This window comes from Macaca thibetana, chromosome 13 (genome assembly GCF_024542745.1).
Source record: "Macaca thibetana thibetana isolate TM-01 chromosome 13, ASM2454274v1, whole genome shotgun sequence".
Lineage (NCBI taxonomy): Eukaryota > Metazoa > Chordata > Mammalia > Primates > Cercopithecidae > Macaca > Macaca thibetana.
In genome coordinates, this window is record NC_065590.1 from 82468870 (window position 1) to 82487377 (window position 18508).

The window sequence follows — 18508 nt, forward strand, 5'->3', positions numbered from 1 at the left end:
GGCGCGGTGGCTCAAGCCTGTAATCCCAGCACTTTTGGAGGCTGAGACGGGCGGATCACGAGGTCAGGAGATCGAGACCATCCTGGCTAACACGGTGAAACCCCATCTCTACTAAAAAAATACAAAAAACTAGCCGGGTGTGGTGGCGGGCGCCTGTAGTCCCAGCTACTCGGGAGGCTGAGGCAGGAGAATGGCATAAACCCGGGAGGCGGAGCTTGTAGTGAGTTGAGATCCGGCCACTGCACTCCAGCCTGGGTGACAGAGCAAGACTCCGTCTCAAAAAAAAAAAAAAAAAGGCTTTTATTGCCCCACAAATGATTTTCAACTAAAATGTATGATCAATTAACACCTTTAAAAAACATGATCTTGAGCATTTTAAGAAGTGACCAGGAGATCATGGGAACTGTTCAAAAATGCCAGTGTCTATACTCAAACCTGCTCTTCTATCCAGATGAAAAGGTAGGTATCTCTTTTCATCGGAAGGGTGGGCCCCACCTGCCTGGTACTGTCTTCAGTACTGGTTACTTACCTCTGAGGTGTTCCCAGTGCAGTGAAAACAATCTATTAGGAGACCAGACTCATCTCCAACTTTTCTCTTCTTGCAAATGAGGCAAACACTTGATGCAGGGGCTTCGTACAGAACAGAGTTTCATGAGATGCTCGTTGCTCCTCCCATGAAGTGGATAATGCTTCCCCTCCTAAAAAGAAAGATTCCACCAATCTCATTCAGCTGGGGGAATCGGAGCCTGGATCACTGATATTCTGGACCCACTGGACCCATACAGTTTTTTTTGGTGGGGGGGGGGGTTCCACACTGAGAGAGGCTGCCCCTTATTGGACCAATGCAATCTAGAGACTAGGGACTTGAATCAGACTGCCCAGAGAAATCAAAGACCAATGGTGTGAAATCTGGGGCAGCTTCAAAATTTCTGCCTCCTAAAAACATTGTACCCAATTTTTCATTATTGCCCATGTCACATTTAACTGAAACAGGTTCACCAAAAAGTCTCTCAGCCAGTCTGGAAGAATTTCCATTTAAGAGACTGCTCCATAGGGAGGAGTAAGTGTGTGCTGACACGTCACGTCCATTTGTCTTCGTAGTGAAATGAGTCTTCTGGCTCCATTCACCATAACTGACCCATGACTCAGCCTTATCATTAGGTGTCTTTCCTGAAGCAGGGCCCCCAATGAAAACAATCATAGGCTGCAAGAACACTGGCAGAGGTGGGTGGGCAAAGGAGGAGGGAAAATGGGGACAATCATGTTTACTATTTACAAAGAGGAAGGAAAAGATTGGTAGAAACAAGAATGTTCTGGCCGGGTGCGGTGGCTCACACCTGTAATCCCAGTACCCTGGGAGGCCAAGGCAGGCAGATCACGAGGTCAGAATATCAAGACCATCCTGGTTAACACGGTGAAAACCCGTCTCTACTAAAAAATACAAAAAAATTAGCCGGGCGTGGTGGTGGGCGCCTGTAGTCCCAGCTACTCAGGAGGCTGAGGCAGGAGAATGGCGTCAACCCAGGAGGTGGAGCTTGCAGTAAGCCAAGACTGCGCCACTGCACTCCAGCCTGGGCAACAGAGCCAGACTCTGTCTCCAAAAAAAAAAAAAAAAAAAAAAGAATGTTCTGTCTTAGCAGTCTGAATAACACATAGCTTATATATAAAAAGAGAAAGTGTCTCAAGAGGCCTACTTCATGGATTCTACCTGTTTTCCCTGCTTCACTAGAATAAACTGGGATATGAGAATTGCTGCACCAAGGCACCCTTCTTACCTTGACATGTCACGGTGACGTCAGTGGGAAGAGTTGCTGTGAGATCCTTATACAGCAATCTAGCACAGAACGGGAAGGACTGACCGCCTGGGTCCAGTTTGTAAGTAAATGACAGCAAGTTACACAGTGGGTTTCTCTGCAAGGGCCCAGTCAGGAGGGCTGCAAAGTCACTCTAAGAGGGGTGAGGAACAAAACGAAGTACAGGATGACTACAGTTCCAAAGGTGGTGTTTACTGACACTTCAATTATGTCAACCAAAAAGAGGCCCATCAATTACATTTCAGAGAAATAAATGAGGGACAGAAAAAGTTCTGAAAAAAGGACTAATGAAAAAGATGTGTAAGATAACTAAGAGTCAGTGGCAGCCCGCAAAGCCCTACAGGCCTAAATGGCCAGGGGTACAGCTCCACAAGAGACTGTTGCTGCAAAAACTTCACTGACGTTACATGGCTAAGATGCTTCATGACTGCATCCACATTTCAATTTAAGTTAAACCTGCAACTGAGAGCTGCAGGGTGATTCCAAATACATAGAGGGGGAAATGCTAAGCTCGTAGGAGTCACTTACAGCCATCTGCATTCATTTCCCAACTACTTTTTTCACCCAAACTTAGCTCCACTGCAACCCAAAAAGGTAGGCTAGAGTTTAGGGGAAGTTGGACAGCATTCTTCCATGGCACTGCAGAAATCCTTCTCTTTCTAATGAGATCTATACCCAAGGTTCAGCAAGGCACTTGGTACGGTACGTAGCAGGCACTCTATAAATCCTTGTTGAATCAAAAGTATAGCAACTGCACTCTGTACAATCTTATGATAAAAGCTTGAAGACCACCATTCAGGGGTGCATAATCCTTTAACCAGTACCCAAGCTTCAAAGCCATCCAGAGTTTCAAAAGAAAAGAGGGTGGGATAGTGCTTTTATATAAAGAAGCAGCATCGGAAAGGTAATGGTCAAACTGCTAATGCAGAGTTAGGAAACACTGAAAATACAAAAAACATCCCCCCTTTCCCCTTTTATCTTGGGCCCACAAATGAGGCATATAACATCCCAGAGAGATACCTGAAGCCGGTCTGCCTGGTACTTCCTCCCAGAGTAAGCATTCAGGTACTCGCAGAGACTGAACAGGAAGTGCTGGATGTTGGTCTGTAAGTATTTTGCAGCTATTTCTTCCAGAGGAATGAAGACTGGAACTGAATGGTGATGTATCCGGAGTGGTTTCTGTATGACAAGGTCCACAAAATAGGAATCCAATAGGTTCCCCTCAAAAGCAGTATTGATGCAGACACAAACTCCTCGGCTGGTCAGCTTACCACTGAGGCCTGAGGCAAACGAGAAGACACCTCAACAGACAGCAGGCCAAGGTGACATCTTACTCATCTGTGCCTCCAGTAGCTTCCACAGTGCCCAGAATATGTATACTTTGTAAACAAATGTTTGCTGAATGAGTATCATAGGCTCATTCTTCCCCTTGACTCCGGCTCACTTTGAGACTGAGTTGTTCAAACCATGGAAGAATGGTAAAAATGAAAAAACATCCTAAATGTCAAATTATTGAGAAATTTTTCTGGATTTTTTTTTTTAGGCCGGAGAGCAGTGGCACGATCTCAGCTCACTGCAATCTCAACTTCCTGGGCTTAAGCAATCCTCCCATCTCGGCCTCCCGAATAGCTGGGACCACAAGCGCGTGCTACCTCACCTGGCTCATTTTTTAATTTTTAGTAGAAATGAGATCTTGCTATGTTGCCCAGGCTGGTCTCGAACTCCTGGACTTAAGTAATCCTGCCTCAGCCTCCCAAAGTGATGGGATTACAGGCATGAGCCACTGTGCAAGGCCAAAAATTTAATTTATAGCTATTCTTTTTTTCTGAGTGTGAAATAATTTGTCATAGTCCCCAGTTCTTCCCACAATTATCTTGTGGCATAGACGGGAGAATAAATCCCTACTTATGGTGAAACAGAGACTTGAGAAGTTCAAACTATTTCACTAGCAGCATAAAACAAGCCAGCAGTAAAGGCAGTTATAGTACAGGGTCTGGCACATGACAAACTGTTAAAATGAATGGAATAAGCCAGCCACCAACTCAGCTGCTGTACAAAGAAGCCAATCTTGTAGGTGAAGATAGGCCTACAAATAGCATGTCAGCTGTGTCTGTGTCTGTGTGTGTGTGTGTGTGTGAGACAGAGAGAGAGAGATGAGGGCAGAGGGTGTAAAATACTATAAATTATGAAATAAGTCCAGGACTGATAACACATCAGCAAACTCACTAGAGACAGACCCAGACTAAATTAGGTTAAAAAAACAAACGAAACCTGTAAAATGATACGCCTGCAGAATGGCTTTCACGTTTTCCAGTTTCTCTTCCAATGCTTCTTGCTCATTGACCTCCACTGTTCGGTTGGGTTCTACATTGGCAATACATGCTTTCACCTGCAAGATATGCAGCAAATCAATCTAGGTACAAAGGTGTGCACCACAACGTCCCCACCCTCACCCAACTGGATAAAAGCTAAATGCAGGGCACATGATATGATACATCAATGCTACAGTGGCCGGCCAGTTATTGCTATGAGTTTACAGCAGAGGAAGAATCTCATGGGTCACAATGCCAGGAATCAGAAGTGGAGATTGTATGGGTCTGAAGAACAATTCAGATTTGATGGGTGGAGAGAACTGAGAGAGTAGCAAGAAAAGGTTGTGTGGAAAGTCTAGGCTAAGCACAGGGTGGACAAAACAGGTGGCTGTGAAGAGGCAAGGCTGGGTAAGTTGGGCTTGGACAGTGTGGGGTTTCAAATGCCAGGGCTCCAAGGCTTACGCTGCTAGTTATAGCCCAGCAGAAGGTACCAGGCCAACCTGCCCTCTGAGAACAACTACGCAAGGTGGATAAAATACCAAAAAGAAATAGGCAAGCAAAGAGAGCAAATGGTTTGAAGGCATTCCACAAGGATCCAAATAGCCAGGATTGGAGAAGAGTGACAAATGCTCTGAAGTCAGCTGGCTTCCCTGCAGCCTCTGGCCTCAGAGCATTTCCTTATTCACAGGCAAGGCACACTGGGCCACATAGAAAGGCGTAAGCTAGACTCCACAGCAGTCCCATACGGAATAAACCCCGGACATTAATGGCATCAAAGCAGACTTTCTATGGGCCAAGATCCCATAGAAAATGGAACTCAACGTTTTGCTTGCAATCTGCCCTCCCGGCATTTGCTAATTCCTAAACTGCACAGGTGTGACTGGGGACTGAGAAACCACATGGAAAGAAGCTGCTCAGCCCGGCACAGTGGCTCCCGCCTGTAATCCCAGCACTTTGGGAGGCTGAGGTGGGTGGATCACGAGGTTAGGAGTTTGAGACCAGCCTGACCAACATGGTGAAACCCTGTTTCTGCTAAAAATACAAAAATTAGCCGGGTGTGGTGGCGTGCACCTGTGACCCCAGCTACACAGGAGGCTGAGGCAGGAAGGAGAATTGCTTGAATCCGGGAGGTGGAGGTTTCAGTGAGCCGAGATTGTGCCACTGCACTCTAGCCTGGGCGACAGAGCGAGACTCTGTCTCAAAAAAAAATAAGCTGCTAAAGGGGAAAAAAGCCAAGCAGAGATTTTGCTAGAACAAAATGTGGATTTCAGGGCCTGCCAGGGAAGAGGAGCCTTAATAGACCCGTCTCCAACACACTCCCAAACCTTCAGTTGAAGGTCCTAAAAAAACCTATGCCCTAGGAGCAATGGAAACCGGAAACAGACCACTTCAACTGAATAAAGGTGATGTGCCCATATGCTATCTACTTGCCAGAAAAACTAAAATTTCCTCTGGAGGAAGATAACATACTCAGAACCCATATCGCCTCCCCTCACCTCCCGTTCCCTTCCTTTATTTTTTCCAGACCGAGTTTTGCTCTTGTTACCCAGGCTGGAGTACAATGGCTCGATCTTGGCTCACTGCAACTTCTGCCTCCCGGGTTCAAGTGATTCTCCTGCCTCAGCCTCTGGAGTAGCTGGGATTACGGACACCCACCACCACACCTGGCTAATTTTTGTATTTTCAGTAGAGATGGGGTTTCACCATGTTGGCCAGGCTGGTCTCGAACTCCTGACCTCAGGTGGTCCACCCACCTTGGCCTCCCAAAGTGCTGGGATTACAGGTGTGAGCCACTGCACCTGGCCTCCATATATTTTTTCATACACAATACTCATCATTGAATTTAAAAAAAACAACAACAAACAAACGAACAAAAAAACCCCACTGCACTCCAGCCTGGGCAACATAGCGAGACTCCGTCTCAAAAAAAAAAAAAAAAAAATTTCAAACTTTAAATGTGAGTTTACATAAAATGAACAAACTGCAAAATGCAACATACCAAAAGTGACCCAAGAAGAAACAGGAAATCTGAACAGCTTATGCTGATCAAAGAAATCGGATCAGAAATTAAAACCTTCCCACAGAGAAGGCCCAAAGAGCTTCACCGGGGAATTCCTTAACAAAATGTAAGAAAAAATAACACCAATAGTATATAAAGTCTTTCAAAGAATAGAAAAAAAAAAAGGAAAATGTCTCTAAGAGCAACATAAAACTTGATGCCAAAACCTGACAAAGTTATTACAAAAAAATCATAGGGCAATCTCTCTCATGAATTTAGATGCAAAAGTTCTAATAACTAATATCAGCAAGTCAGATTTAGAATTATATTAAAAAGATAATACATCAAACCAAATAAGGTTTACTATGAGAATGTGAGGGCAATTTATCATTTAAACAGCAATCAATATATAACAAATTAATAAGGGAGAAAACATGATTCCCTTAATATATGCAGTAAAAATATCTGATAAAATTTAATAGCATAATATCATGATTAAAACTCTTGGCAAACTAGAAATAAAAAAGCCGGGTGCGGTGGCTCACACCTGTAATCCCAGCATTTTGGGAGGCTGAGGTGGGTGGACCACCTGAGGTCAGGAGTTCGAGACCAGCCTGGCCAACATGGTGAAACCCCGTCTCTACTAAAAATACCAAAATTAACCAGGCACATGCCCATAATCCCACCTACTCGGGAGGCTGGGGCAGAAGAATCGCCTGAACCCAGGAGGCGGAGGGTGCCGGATCGTGCCACTACACTCCAGCCTGGGCAACAAAGTGAGACTCTGTCTTAAAAACAAACAAAAAATAAAATAGGAAACACCAGGAAAAGATCAGCATGATCTTAAGTTAGACAAAGATTTATTGAACAAGAAACAAGGGCACTAAGAATAAAGTTTAATTCCTAAATCAAACTTCATTAAAACAAAGATTTTCATCGCAAGACACCATTAGAGAATGAAAAGACAAGCCACAGTCTAAGGAAGACTCTAATACAGATACCCAACAAAGAACTCATTCAAAATATGTAAAGATTTCTACAATTTAATAGATGGACATCCTAATAAAAAGTTCACAAAAGCCTTGAAAAAAGCACACTTCGCAACAGAAGATTTTCAAATGTTCAATACAGGGATTCCCCAACACTGGTTATGAAGCAAATGCAAATTCAATCCAAAACGAGATATTATTACACTCCCACCAGAATGGCAAATTTTAAAAACTGACAATAGCAAGTATTGGTAAAAATGCAAAACAATGGAAATCTTGAACACTATTGCTGGGAATGTAAAAGTGATATAATCACTTTTTTTTTTTTTTTTTTTTTTTTTTTGAGACGGAGTCTCGCTCTGTCGCCCAGGCTGGAGTGCAGTGGCGCGATCTCGGCTCACTGCAAGCTCCGCCTCCCGGGTTTACGCCATTCTCCTGCCTCAGCCTCCCGAGTAGCTGGGACTACAGGCGCCCACAACCGCGCCCGGCTAATTTTTTGTATTTTTAGTAGAGACGGGGTTTCACCGTGGTCTCGATCTCCTGACCTTGTGATCCGCCCGCCTCGGCCTCCCAAAGTGCTGGGATTACAGGCGTGAGCCACCGCGCCCGGCGATATAATCACTTTCAAAAACTGCCAGAATTTTCTAAACCTAATACGCATATCCTACTAACCAACAATTCTACTAGGCATACACCCAATATATAAGTGTATATTTTTATACCAAAGGACAGAAACACACAAAATGTTAATAGTGACAACATTCATAATGATCCCAAAGTGAAATAACCCCAATAACCCAAATGTCATCACAGTAGAATGGGTAAACAAGTTGTAGTATACTCATAAAATAGAATTGCTATATAGCAATAAAAAAAATGACTACTATAAGCAAAGTGTAGGTGAATCTCAGTCATAACATTCAGCAAAAGAAACCAGACGTAAGAGTTAGTGCTTTTTAACATTTATATAAAGTTCAAAATCAGGTAAAACCTATGTATGGTGACAGAAATCAGAATAGTGGGTACCTTAAGAGATATAACTAGAAGAGGCAAACTGGAGGCTTCTGGGGTACTGGTAATGCTCTATACTTGAATCACTGTTGTAGTTACCTGGTTGTGCTAACTTTGTAACAAAGTCCATCAGATTTGTGCACTTTATATATATTACAATTTAAAAAAAAAAAGGAAGAAGGGAGGAAGGAAGAGAGATATAGGTGGAAAAGGAAGACGGGGAGGAAGGCTGATATCCCATGGGCAATTAAGGGTTGTTGATGGCTTTTGAGCAGAGCAATGGTGCGGTGTTTCATGAAGCATTTTCTTGGCTGTGCAGGATTTATTGGAAAAGCAGAAATACAAGAAGATGCACCAACTGGCAGACTACTGTCATAATCCTGGTATCCAAATCACCTGATATTTACTCCATATATGGCTAATATTTGAGCTGTGGCAATGGAGGAAGGACAAAGACTATATAAAAGAAAAATCTGATAGGTCTTGCTGACTGAACCTAGGCTAGAGAGATAACTGAAAAAAGGGAAGGGTCAAGCTCCCTAGGAGGTTGAGTCTGGGTGACAGATGTCACTAATGACTAAAGTATCAACAACTCAAGGCAAGCCACTACAAGTACTGGTAAAAATGCAAAACAATGGAAAACTTATACAACTATTGCTGGGAATGTAAAACTAGTACAATCACTTTCAAAAACTGGCAGTATTTACTAAACCTAATATGCATATCGTATGACCCAGTAATTCTACTAGGTATATACCTAATATGTTTATGATTGAGGTAACAAACTTAGGTGTTTATTAGGGCAGGTTAAGAACCTGGCAGGAAGAACTTGCCTGGCTTACCAGTAGTGCCTGACCAATGTTAGGTGATATTCACTGTAACTCTACAGGATTTTTTTTTTTTTTTGAGACGGAGTCTCGCTCTGTTTCCCAGGCTGGAGTGCAGTGGCTCGATCTCAGCTCACTGGAACCTCCGCCTCCCAGGTGCAATGCTCGTGCCTCAGTCTCCTGAGTAGCTGGGATTACGGGCACGTGCCACCACGCCCGGCTAATTTTTGTATTTCTAGTAGAGACAGGTTTTCGCCATGTTAGCCAGGCTGGTCTCAAAACACCTGACCACAGGTGATAGGCCTGCCTCGGCCTTTCAAAGTGTGGGATTACAGGCATGAGCCACCGCGCCTGGCCAAACTCCACAAGTTTGATCATTTGAGGGATCAAGGACTACAATCAATCCAGTAAGATCACAAGTAAAACACATTATTAAAAATTGCCAATTCACCAATTCCCAAATCACATTTGTTCATTATACTCTAAAGGAGCTGCTGACACCACCCTTCTACTCACGCTGCCTCGCTGGTGCCGCACCGCAGCCCTCGGATCATCTCGCAGACGCCTTAGTTTCTGAATCTTGGTTCCAAGAACACGTTCCTGGGCCTGCGCGCTCTGCGGCTCTTCAGACCGTTTACGGGATCTGCTCGTTTGGTTCTCTAGCCTTTCCAAGTGAGCTAAAACACCTAAGGAGAGTAAAAGGAGAATTTTACAAGCCGAGGATTTCTCACTGTGGCAACAGGAAGTATCTCAGGGAAGAACAGGTGACTCTTTTTCACCAGAACTTTATGGCCAGCTGAATTGTTAGATATCTGTCAATTTATAAAAGCAGGGGAGCTAACAATTGAAATCAAAGATCTTCAGCCTCCTAGGTTGAAGAGTGATGTAAAACAGGATCCTCTTCAAAGAGAGCCCGAGAAAGGATATGACCCATCACACGCTGATTAGGCAGCAGTGTCTTATCTAGGTCTGCAGTTTACCACAAATCCACATCTCTAGTGTGTAAAGGATGATTCTCTAGCTTTACCACCGGCTGGAGAGAAGCCCTCTCACAGTTGAGGGCGGTGGCTCACACTTGTAATCTCAGCACTCTTGGGGGCCGAGGCAGTTGGATCACCTGAGGTCAGGAGTTCAAGACCAGCCTGGCCAACATGGCGAAACCCTATCTCTATTAAAATTACAAAAAATTAGCTGGGCGTGGTGGCGCATGCCTGTAATCCCAGCAACTAGGGAGGCTAAGGCAGGAGAATTGTTTGAATCTGGGAGGCAGAGGTTGCAGTGAGCTGAGATCGCGCCATTGCACTCCAGCCTGGGGGACAGAGATAGACTCTGTCTCAAAAAAACAAACAAACAAAAAAGAAAGTCCCAGACTTTATTTAATCGAGCTTCTTAAGTACATCCAGCATCTGTTTTGTAGGGTTCATATGCATAAACATATATGAAAATCTTAATCTTCTTTCCTTGCCTTGGAATGGAATCCAAAAACTTATTCACCTATCGAATTAAGACTAGAAACCTCTTAGAGTGTTTACCGCTAATAAAAACATTTAAAAAATTATGTGAGATCGGGCCGGGTGTAGTGGCTCACGCCTGTAATCCCAGCACTTTGGGAGGCCGAGGCTGGTGAATCACGAGGTCAGGACATCAAGACCACCCTGGCTAACATGGTGAAACCCTGTCTCTACTAAAAACACAAAAAATTAGCTGGGCATGGTGGCGGGCACCTGTAGTCCCAGCTACTCGGGAGGCTGAGGCAGGAGAATGGCATGAACCCAGGAGGCGGAGCTTGCAGTGAGCCGAGATCCGGCCACTGCACTCCAGCCTGGGTGACAGACTCCATCTCAAAAAAAAAAAAAAAAATTGGGTGAGATCAAATAGAAACAGACACACACTATATGCAAAATTATCCTATTTTACTCATTGAGGCCTATCCCCTCTTGCTTTCTCAGAAACTCTAGATGATCGGTTACCCTTTTCTCTGCTGTGTTCATTTCCCTTCCACACACGCTCAAGTCTCAACTGTCTTCAAACATACACACTCATACACACACATTTCATATACTCATACACACTCATACACACACATTTCATATACTCATACACACTCATACACTCACATTTCATATACTCATACACACTCATACACACACATTTCATATACTCATACACACTCATACACTCACATTTCATATACTCATACACACTCATACACTCACATTTCATATACTCATACACACTCATACACACACATTTCATATACTCATACACACTCATACACTCACATTTCATATACTCATACACACTCATACACACACATTTCATATACTCATACACACTCATACACTCACATTTCATATACTCATACACACTCATACACTCACATTTCATATACTCATACACACTCATACACTCACATTTCATATACTCATACACACTCATACACTCACATTTCATATACTCATACACACTCATACACACACATTTCATATACTCATACACACTCATACACACACATTTCATATACTCATACACACTCATACACTCACATTTCATATACTCATACACACTCATACACACACATTTCATATACTCATACACACTCATACACACACATTTCATATACTCATACACACTCATACACTCACATTTCATATACTCATACACACTCATACACACACATTTCATATACTCATACACACTCATACACACACATTTCATATACTCATACACACTCATACACTCACATTTCATATACTCATACACACTCATACACTCACATTTCATATACTCATACACACTCATACACACACATTTCATATACTCATACACACTCATACACTCACATTTCATATACTCATACACACTCATACACACACATTTCATATACTCATACACACTCATACACACACATTTCATATACTCATACACACTCATACACACACATTTCATATACTCATACACACTCATACACACACATTTCATATACTCATACACACTCATACACTACACTCACATTTCATATACTCATACACACTCATACACACACATTTCATATACTCATACACACTCATACACACACATTTCATATACTCATACACACTCATACACACACATTTCATATACTCATACACACTCATACACTCACATTTCATATACTCATACACACTCATACACACACATTTCATATACTCATACACACTCATACACTCACACACACACTCATACACACACATTTCATATACTCATACACACTCATACACTCACACACACACTCATACACACACATTTCATATACTCATACACACTCATACACACACATTTCATATACTCATACACACTCATACACTCACATTTCATATACTCATACACACTCATACACTCACATTTCATATACTCATACACACTCATACACTCACACACACACTCATACACACACATTTCATATACTCATACACACTCATACACTCACACACACACTCATACACACACATTTCATATACTCATACACACTCATACACACACATTTCATATACTCATACACACTCATACACTCACATTTCATATACTCATACACACTCATACACTCACATTTCATATACTCATACACACTCATACACACACATTTCATATACTCATACACACTCATACACTCACATTTCATATACTCATACACACTCATACACACACATTTCATATACTCATACACACTCATACACTCACATTTCATATACTCATACACACTCATACACTCACATTTCATATACTCATACACACTCATACACTCACATTTCATATACTCATACACACTCATACACTCACACACTCACACACACACATTTCATACACTCACACACACTCATACACTCACACACACACTCATACACACACATTTCATACACTCACACACACTCATACACTCACACACACACTCATACACACATTTCATACACTCACAGGCCTGTTCTTGCCCACAAATCCCCTTCAGCTACCATCTCCCTTTTCTCCCCTTTCCTTGCCAGGAAAACTACTTAAAAGAGTTGTCCATGCAAGTTGAGTATCATTTATCCAAAAGTTTTGGGACTAGAGGTGTTTCAGATTTCGGAATTGGGAATATTTGCATTATACTTACTGGCTGAACATCCCATATCTGAAAATCCAAAACTGGAAATAAGCATTTCCTTTGAGCATCATGTCAGTACTCAAAAAGCTTCAGATTTTGGAGTATTTCAGATTTTGGATTTTCAGTGCTCAACCTGTACTCACTTTCTCCATTTCCTTGCCTGTGACTCATATCTCAATCCACTTGAAACTCACTTCTGTTCCCATTATTTTACAAAACTACTCCAGGATCAACAGTGATGTCAATGTTGCTGAACCCAAAGCACATTTTTCAAGCTCCCTTATCTCACCTCCCAGCACTATATGCTTCTGCTGATCACCACCTTCATGAAACCCTCTTTTCCTTTGAATCTTAGCATACCAGCCTCTTGGTTTGCCTTGTTCAACAGATGTTTATTAAGCATCTATTTTATGCCGAGCACTATTTCAGGCACTGAATGTAGTGATGAACAAGAGACAAACTACTTGTTTTTGTGACACTTATATTTTACCTGTCTGACCCCTCTTTCTGCTTTGCAGGCTCCTACTCTCCTCCTTGATCATTAAATGCTGACATTTTCTGGAGCTCAGTCCTAAGACCTCTTCTCTCCAGAAGAAATCTCATCACTACCCACAGCCTTAACGGCCATACATGTCGATGCCTCGCAAATATGTATCTCTAGCTTATACCTCTCTCCTGCTTCTTGAGAAAGCAGAATACCCACCTGCCTTCTCAGTGTATCTACTTGGAAGACTCACAGGAACCTGACAATCAACATGTCCAAGACTGAATTCACCATCTCCCCTTCCAAACCCCTCAGTGACTAGAACCATTTACAGCTGTGTAAACCAGGTACTTGCTTCCTTACACCTTCTTCCTGCCCCAGTCCCAATCCATTACCAAATCCTATTGAATATACATGCCTAGTATCTCTAAAATATTTCCATTTTCCCCATCTGCAATGCCACCATTGTAGTTCAAGCTACCACCATTTCTGGACTATTACAAGTTTCCTAGGTGGCCCATACACTGAAAGCATATTTCAAAATCTAAACTGGATCGCATCATCCAGCTGGCTAAAGCCTTTCAATGACTTCACACTGCCTACAAGGCCTACTGGCCTCTGGATCTTTCCTACCCTCATCAGTATCATGCTGCTCCTTCTCTAGGCACTTCCACACAGGCCTTCTCTCAGGCTCTCAAACCTGCCCAGCTTCTTTACTGACCTGATCCCCACCCCGCAACAGGCACACCAAAGGCTCTTCCACAGCTGCCCCTTACCCACCTTCACCTGTACTACTGTAGCTTGTTAGCACTCAGTGCAAACAGCATTTCCTCAGGGAAACCTTTGCAGCACCTTCAGAACAAGGCCAGGTGCCAGCTCATAAGCTCTCAAAGATCCTTCTGAGACAATACTATAGTTTTTTTGTTTTTGTTTTTTAAATAAAAGAGATGGGGTCTCACTATGTTTCCCAGGCTGGTCTCAAACTCCTGAGCTCAAGCGATCCTCCCACTTCGGCTTCCCAAAGTGCTAGGATTACAGGTGTGAGCCACCGCACCCGGCCACTATACTTTTAATTGTATATTCATTAGTGAGATTATTTGATTTGCTTATCTTTCCCGCTGAACCTTAAAGCTCCAAAATCAGGGGCCGTGTGCATTTGTGTTCACCCATGGATCCTTTAACCCTAGCACAATGTCTGACACATAGTAAACACTCCGGAAATGTTTGTTTGTTTGAGACGAAGTCTTACTCTGTTGCCCAAGCTGGAGTGCAGTGGCGCGATCTCAGCTCACTGCAACCTCCACCTCCCAGGTTCAAGCAATTCTCCTGCTTCAGCCTCCTGATTAGCTGTGACTACAGGCACGTGCCACCATGCCCGGCTAATTTTTATATTTAGTAGAGATGGGGTTTCACTATGTTGGCCAGGCTGGTCTTGAACTCCTGACCTTGTGATCCGCCCGCTTTGGCCTCCCAAAGTGCTGGGATTACAGGTGTGAGCCACCACGCCTGGCCAACACCCCAGAAATATTTACTGAAACACAGACAACCAAGCATGACACTCTTGGAGATTACATTCACTTGGCTCATGTCCACAGAAAAATCCACAATACTACAATAATAATCGTGAAAAACCAAAATTCAAATTAAATAAATTAGTCCTAACAATTAGAATGTGATTAACTGCTTTATTCACAAGTCTCTATTTATCCAACAACTATGTATTGAGAATCTTCTATGGACCAAGGACCGTGCCGGAAGTTATTCATACTACAGTGGCAAAATGATGTCCCTGTCTTCAATGGAGCTTACAAAAATTATTTACTGTCCAACCAGGAGGTGATCTGAAAAGCACACACACATAGATTAATTTAGGGTGGTACAGGAGATGCCTGACCAAATTCTCCTTTATGGAAATTCTACATTACTAAAACAGGAGATATCAATGTTCCCAAAGTTTCTGAGATAAGTAGGTGTTCAAAACAGTATCATGCTGCTGCTTCTCTAGGCATTTCCACACAGTTCTCCTCTCAGGCTTTCAAACCTGCCCAGCTTCTTTACGGACCTGATCCCCTCTACACCAAGGGGGCAGCGTTGCTGTTTAGCGTTGCTACTAGAGAAAAGAGGGAGTGTATCTGCTGGGCCTGCTTTACCTTGGAAGTTATGACATGTCACCCTAGCCAGTCAGCTTTGTCCCAAAAAAAGGTTACAAAAAAAGTCAAAATCCCTGCCTATTCGAATAAATAATCTGGTTGCAACTAAAATTCCATGTCCTTCCTTCCGAAATGAGTGGGGACAATTCAAATAATAAACCAAAAGCTGAAATCACCCAAGCAGAGGGAGAAAACCAGTATGGGTAACAGCTAAATGTTTAAATATTGTTTTCGGTAGAGAATAAGGAGACGGGTCTAAGTCTCTTGATAATCCAAAACTTCCACCTCATCGCTTATTTTAATAGAAACAAAATTAGGCCTGGACTAGAGAACAGGTTACTCCTGAGTGTAGCATGTTTCCACTACACAAAGTCACCAAACTTATTTTTAGTCTTAAAGTAACAGTAAATCTTACCCCATATACTTTTATTATCTACAGTCTCAGCTTAAGTCATCTTAAGCTGAATATAGCTACTTCATAGTTATCAATGATAATGATGGCCCAGAGAAAAACGGGATCACCAAATTCACTGACAAACTCAGAATTCTTTTTAAAACTATAGAGTTATTTTTAAAGTTGGGTTTTATGGCAAGCTTTCCCAAAGTACTAACGTAGAACCCTCTGGATTTAGGCATCAGGCTTAAGTATGCCAAAGTTCTAAAAAGTATTAATAGCACAGGACATAAAGCAACACAAAACCAGAACTGTCCACAAATATTACCGGGCACTAAAGAAGAAAGCAACTTCCTTCTGGACAGAAATTCAGATGCAAATCTCAGTTTCCAAAGGATTGACTAAGGACTAAGTAATAGTTTCATAATTCTAAGCAACTCTAACAATTAATTCTTTAAACACTTTCTACTTTTTAAGACACTTACAAAGCCTTTCATTATTTCCTATATATTAGACATGTGCTAAATGCTTCACTTGAAAAGTTTGAATTAAATACTATTCCACCACAAAAGAAATACTTTTTCCACAACTACAACTACCGTGCCATTTTCACCTCCATTTTCTAGATGAAGAAACAGAGGCAGAGAACAAAGTGACTTGCCTAAGGGCCCTTTATTTATCATGGCAGAGCCAAGACTCAAACCCAGTTCTAACCAACACTACAGTCACTGCCCCGCACTGGCCCTCCCTCAGGAGTAATGCATAAATGGCCCAAAAACCCCGGGGAGAGGAAAGAAACCTCCCTGGCTAGAACCGCAGTTCAGAATATAAACACTGAGCATATGATGGATGCAACTTAATCCGTTTCAAAAGAGGTGGGAGCCTAGAAACGAAGCCATTTTTCCTCCTCGAATAATCCTGGCTGCCTGTCCCTTTGTCTTCAATGTTAGTTCCTTTCACCATTCTGCTCCCAAACAGGTCAGGTCCCACGTCAGCTCCAGGAGGAAAGGGCTCTCTCAGCCTGCGGATCATCTTTGGGCAGCAGGAGGAAGGGGAAGGCGGCGGCCCTCTCAATACCTCCTTTAGACTCGCCATCTGGACGTAAAGGGTTCGCCTGCTCCATCTCAGATTGCCAAGGGCCTTCCCATGAAGTTGTCTAGGCAAGCGGTGATAGGGACCTCAATGTCCTTGCTGATAAAAGAAAAATGGCAACAGAGTCATATCGCATCTAGTCCCATTCAAACCCAGACGGCAGGGCACACACCACTCAGGCACAACCCCTGGGCCGCGGATGACACAAACGTCACGGCTAGGATCCCCTTTCCTGAGCCGCCAGCCCTCTCCCAGCGCCCGAGCCAGCAGAGTCCACGCCCACCCCCGCGCCCACCCCGCGGCCCCGGCGCGCTCCCGAGGCCCCGGCTACTCTGGTCCAGCAGGCTTCACAGCTACGGAAGGAGTTTTAAGAAGGCCGTTCAGCCCGCCACCCTGGCCACGGTCCCGTCAGACACTGGGTCTTTCCCCTACCTTCTCCCTTCTAGCTCACCCAGGCCAGGGGCGAGAATTCCCGCCATCCACGTCTTCAAAACCAAGCCAACCGGTCCCGGCGTGCTTTGCGATCCTGCCGTACAAAAACATGGCGGCGCTCAGGGCCCCGCCCTGATCCCAGGATGCACCGGGGAGTAGGTCCGGCCTTTCGGGTGGTGAGGAAGATGGCGGCCTCTGGGGCGGAGCCGCAGGTCCTGGTACAATACTTGGTGTTACGAAAGGATCTATCACAAGCTCCGTTCTCCTGGCCGGCGGGCGCACTGGTGGCGCAGGCTTGTCACGCGGCCACCGCGGCCTTGCACACTCACCGCGACCACCCGCACACCACCGCTTACCTCCAAGAGCTGGGGCGCATGCGCAAAGTGGTCCTTGAGGTGAGGCACTCGGGCGGAGGGGGAGGTGCTGAGACGTCGAGGGCGGAAGTGGGTGTGATCTTCGGTCCGAAGGCCTAGCTGCGGGGAGTGGGTGCGGCGGGGGTTGGGATGATCGTTAACATTTAGACTGGAGCTATTTCCCTGGAGGTGCGCCGTTGGGGAGGGCCTGACTGTGTGAAGAGTGGAGAGCAGTCGTCCGCCCCCTTCTGGGCTCGCGGTGAAGTGGTGCCGCCTGTGTCCCCGCCGTTCCGCCTGTGCACTGGCCGACCTTTTAAAGCCATGCCCCAAAGTGCTGTCCTCCAGCAAAACCGAGCCCGAGGGGACAGAGCGAGCTCCTTCTCGCCGTGGGGACAGTGCAAAGTGAAGTCAAACTGAGTATTTACCTGGGTAGGACGCCAAAGTATTTGAAAATAAACACTAAAAGCCTTATTTGAACCTAGCTTCAGATAGACCAGTCACCAGGGGTGTAAATCGGTGCACCTTTTTTTT

General features: G+C 43.9%; 2 protein-coding genes across 4 annotated transcripts in view; one reads left to right on the forward strand and one right to left on the reverse strand.

Annotated features, from left to right (window-relative positions):
• Nucleotides 1-18508, forward strand: part of PTRHD1 (peptidyl-tRNA hydrolase domain containing 1) — a 385343-nt gene that overhangs the window by 364154 nt on the left and 2681 nt on the right. The window contains exon 2 of one of the 2 annotated variants that reach the window (XM_050753691.1): nucleotides 17754-18019. In XM_050753691.1, coding sequence (XP_050609648.1) covers nucleotides 17768-18019 — 252 coding nt within the window. In that variant the 5' untranslated portion in view covers nucleotides 17754-17767. The remainder of the gene's footprint in view (nucleotides 1-17753; nucleotides 18020-18508) is intronic. The other variant, XM_050753690.1, reaches the window with a different exon arrangement.
• CENPO (centromere protein O) lies at nucleotides 530-17793 on the reverse strand. Of its 2 annotated transcripts, none has more exons than XM_050753672.1 (7): nucleotides 17625-17793; nucleotides 17178-17291; nucleotides 9469-9638; nucleotides 4086-4203; nucleotides 2835-3094; nucleotides 1776-1947; nucleotides 530-698 (listed from the first exon to the last, which is right to left on the reverse strand). In XM_050753672.1, exons 2-7 carry the CDS (start codon nucleotides 17221-17223, stop codon nucleotides 565-567), a joined length of 900 nt encoding a protein of 299 aa, XP_050609629.1. In that variant the 5' UTR covers nucleotides 17224-17291; nucleotides 17625-17793; the 3' UTR covers nucleotides 530-564. The 2 variants fall into 2 exon arrangements, with proteins under 2 accessions (XP_050609629.1, XP_050609630.1); XM_050753673.1 differs by having other exon boundaries at nucleotides 17644-17788.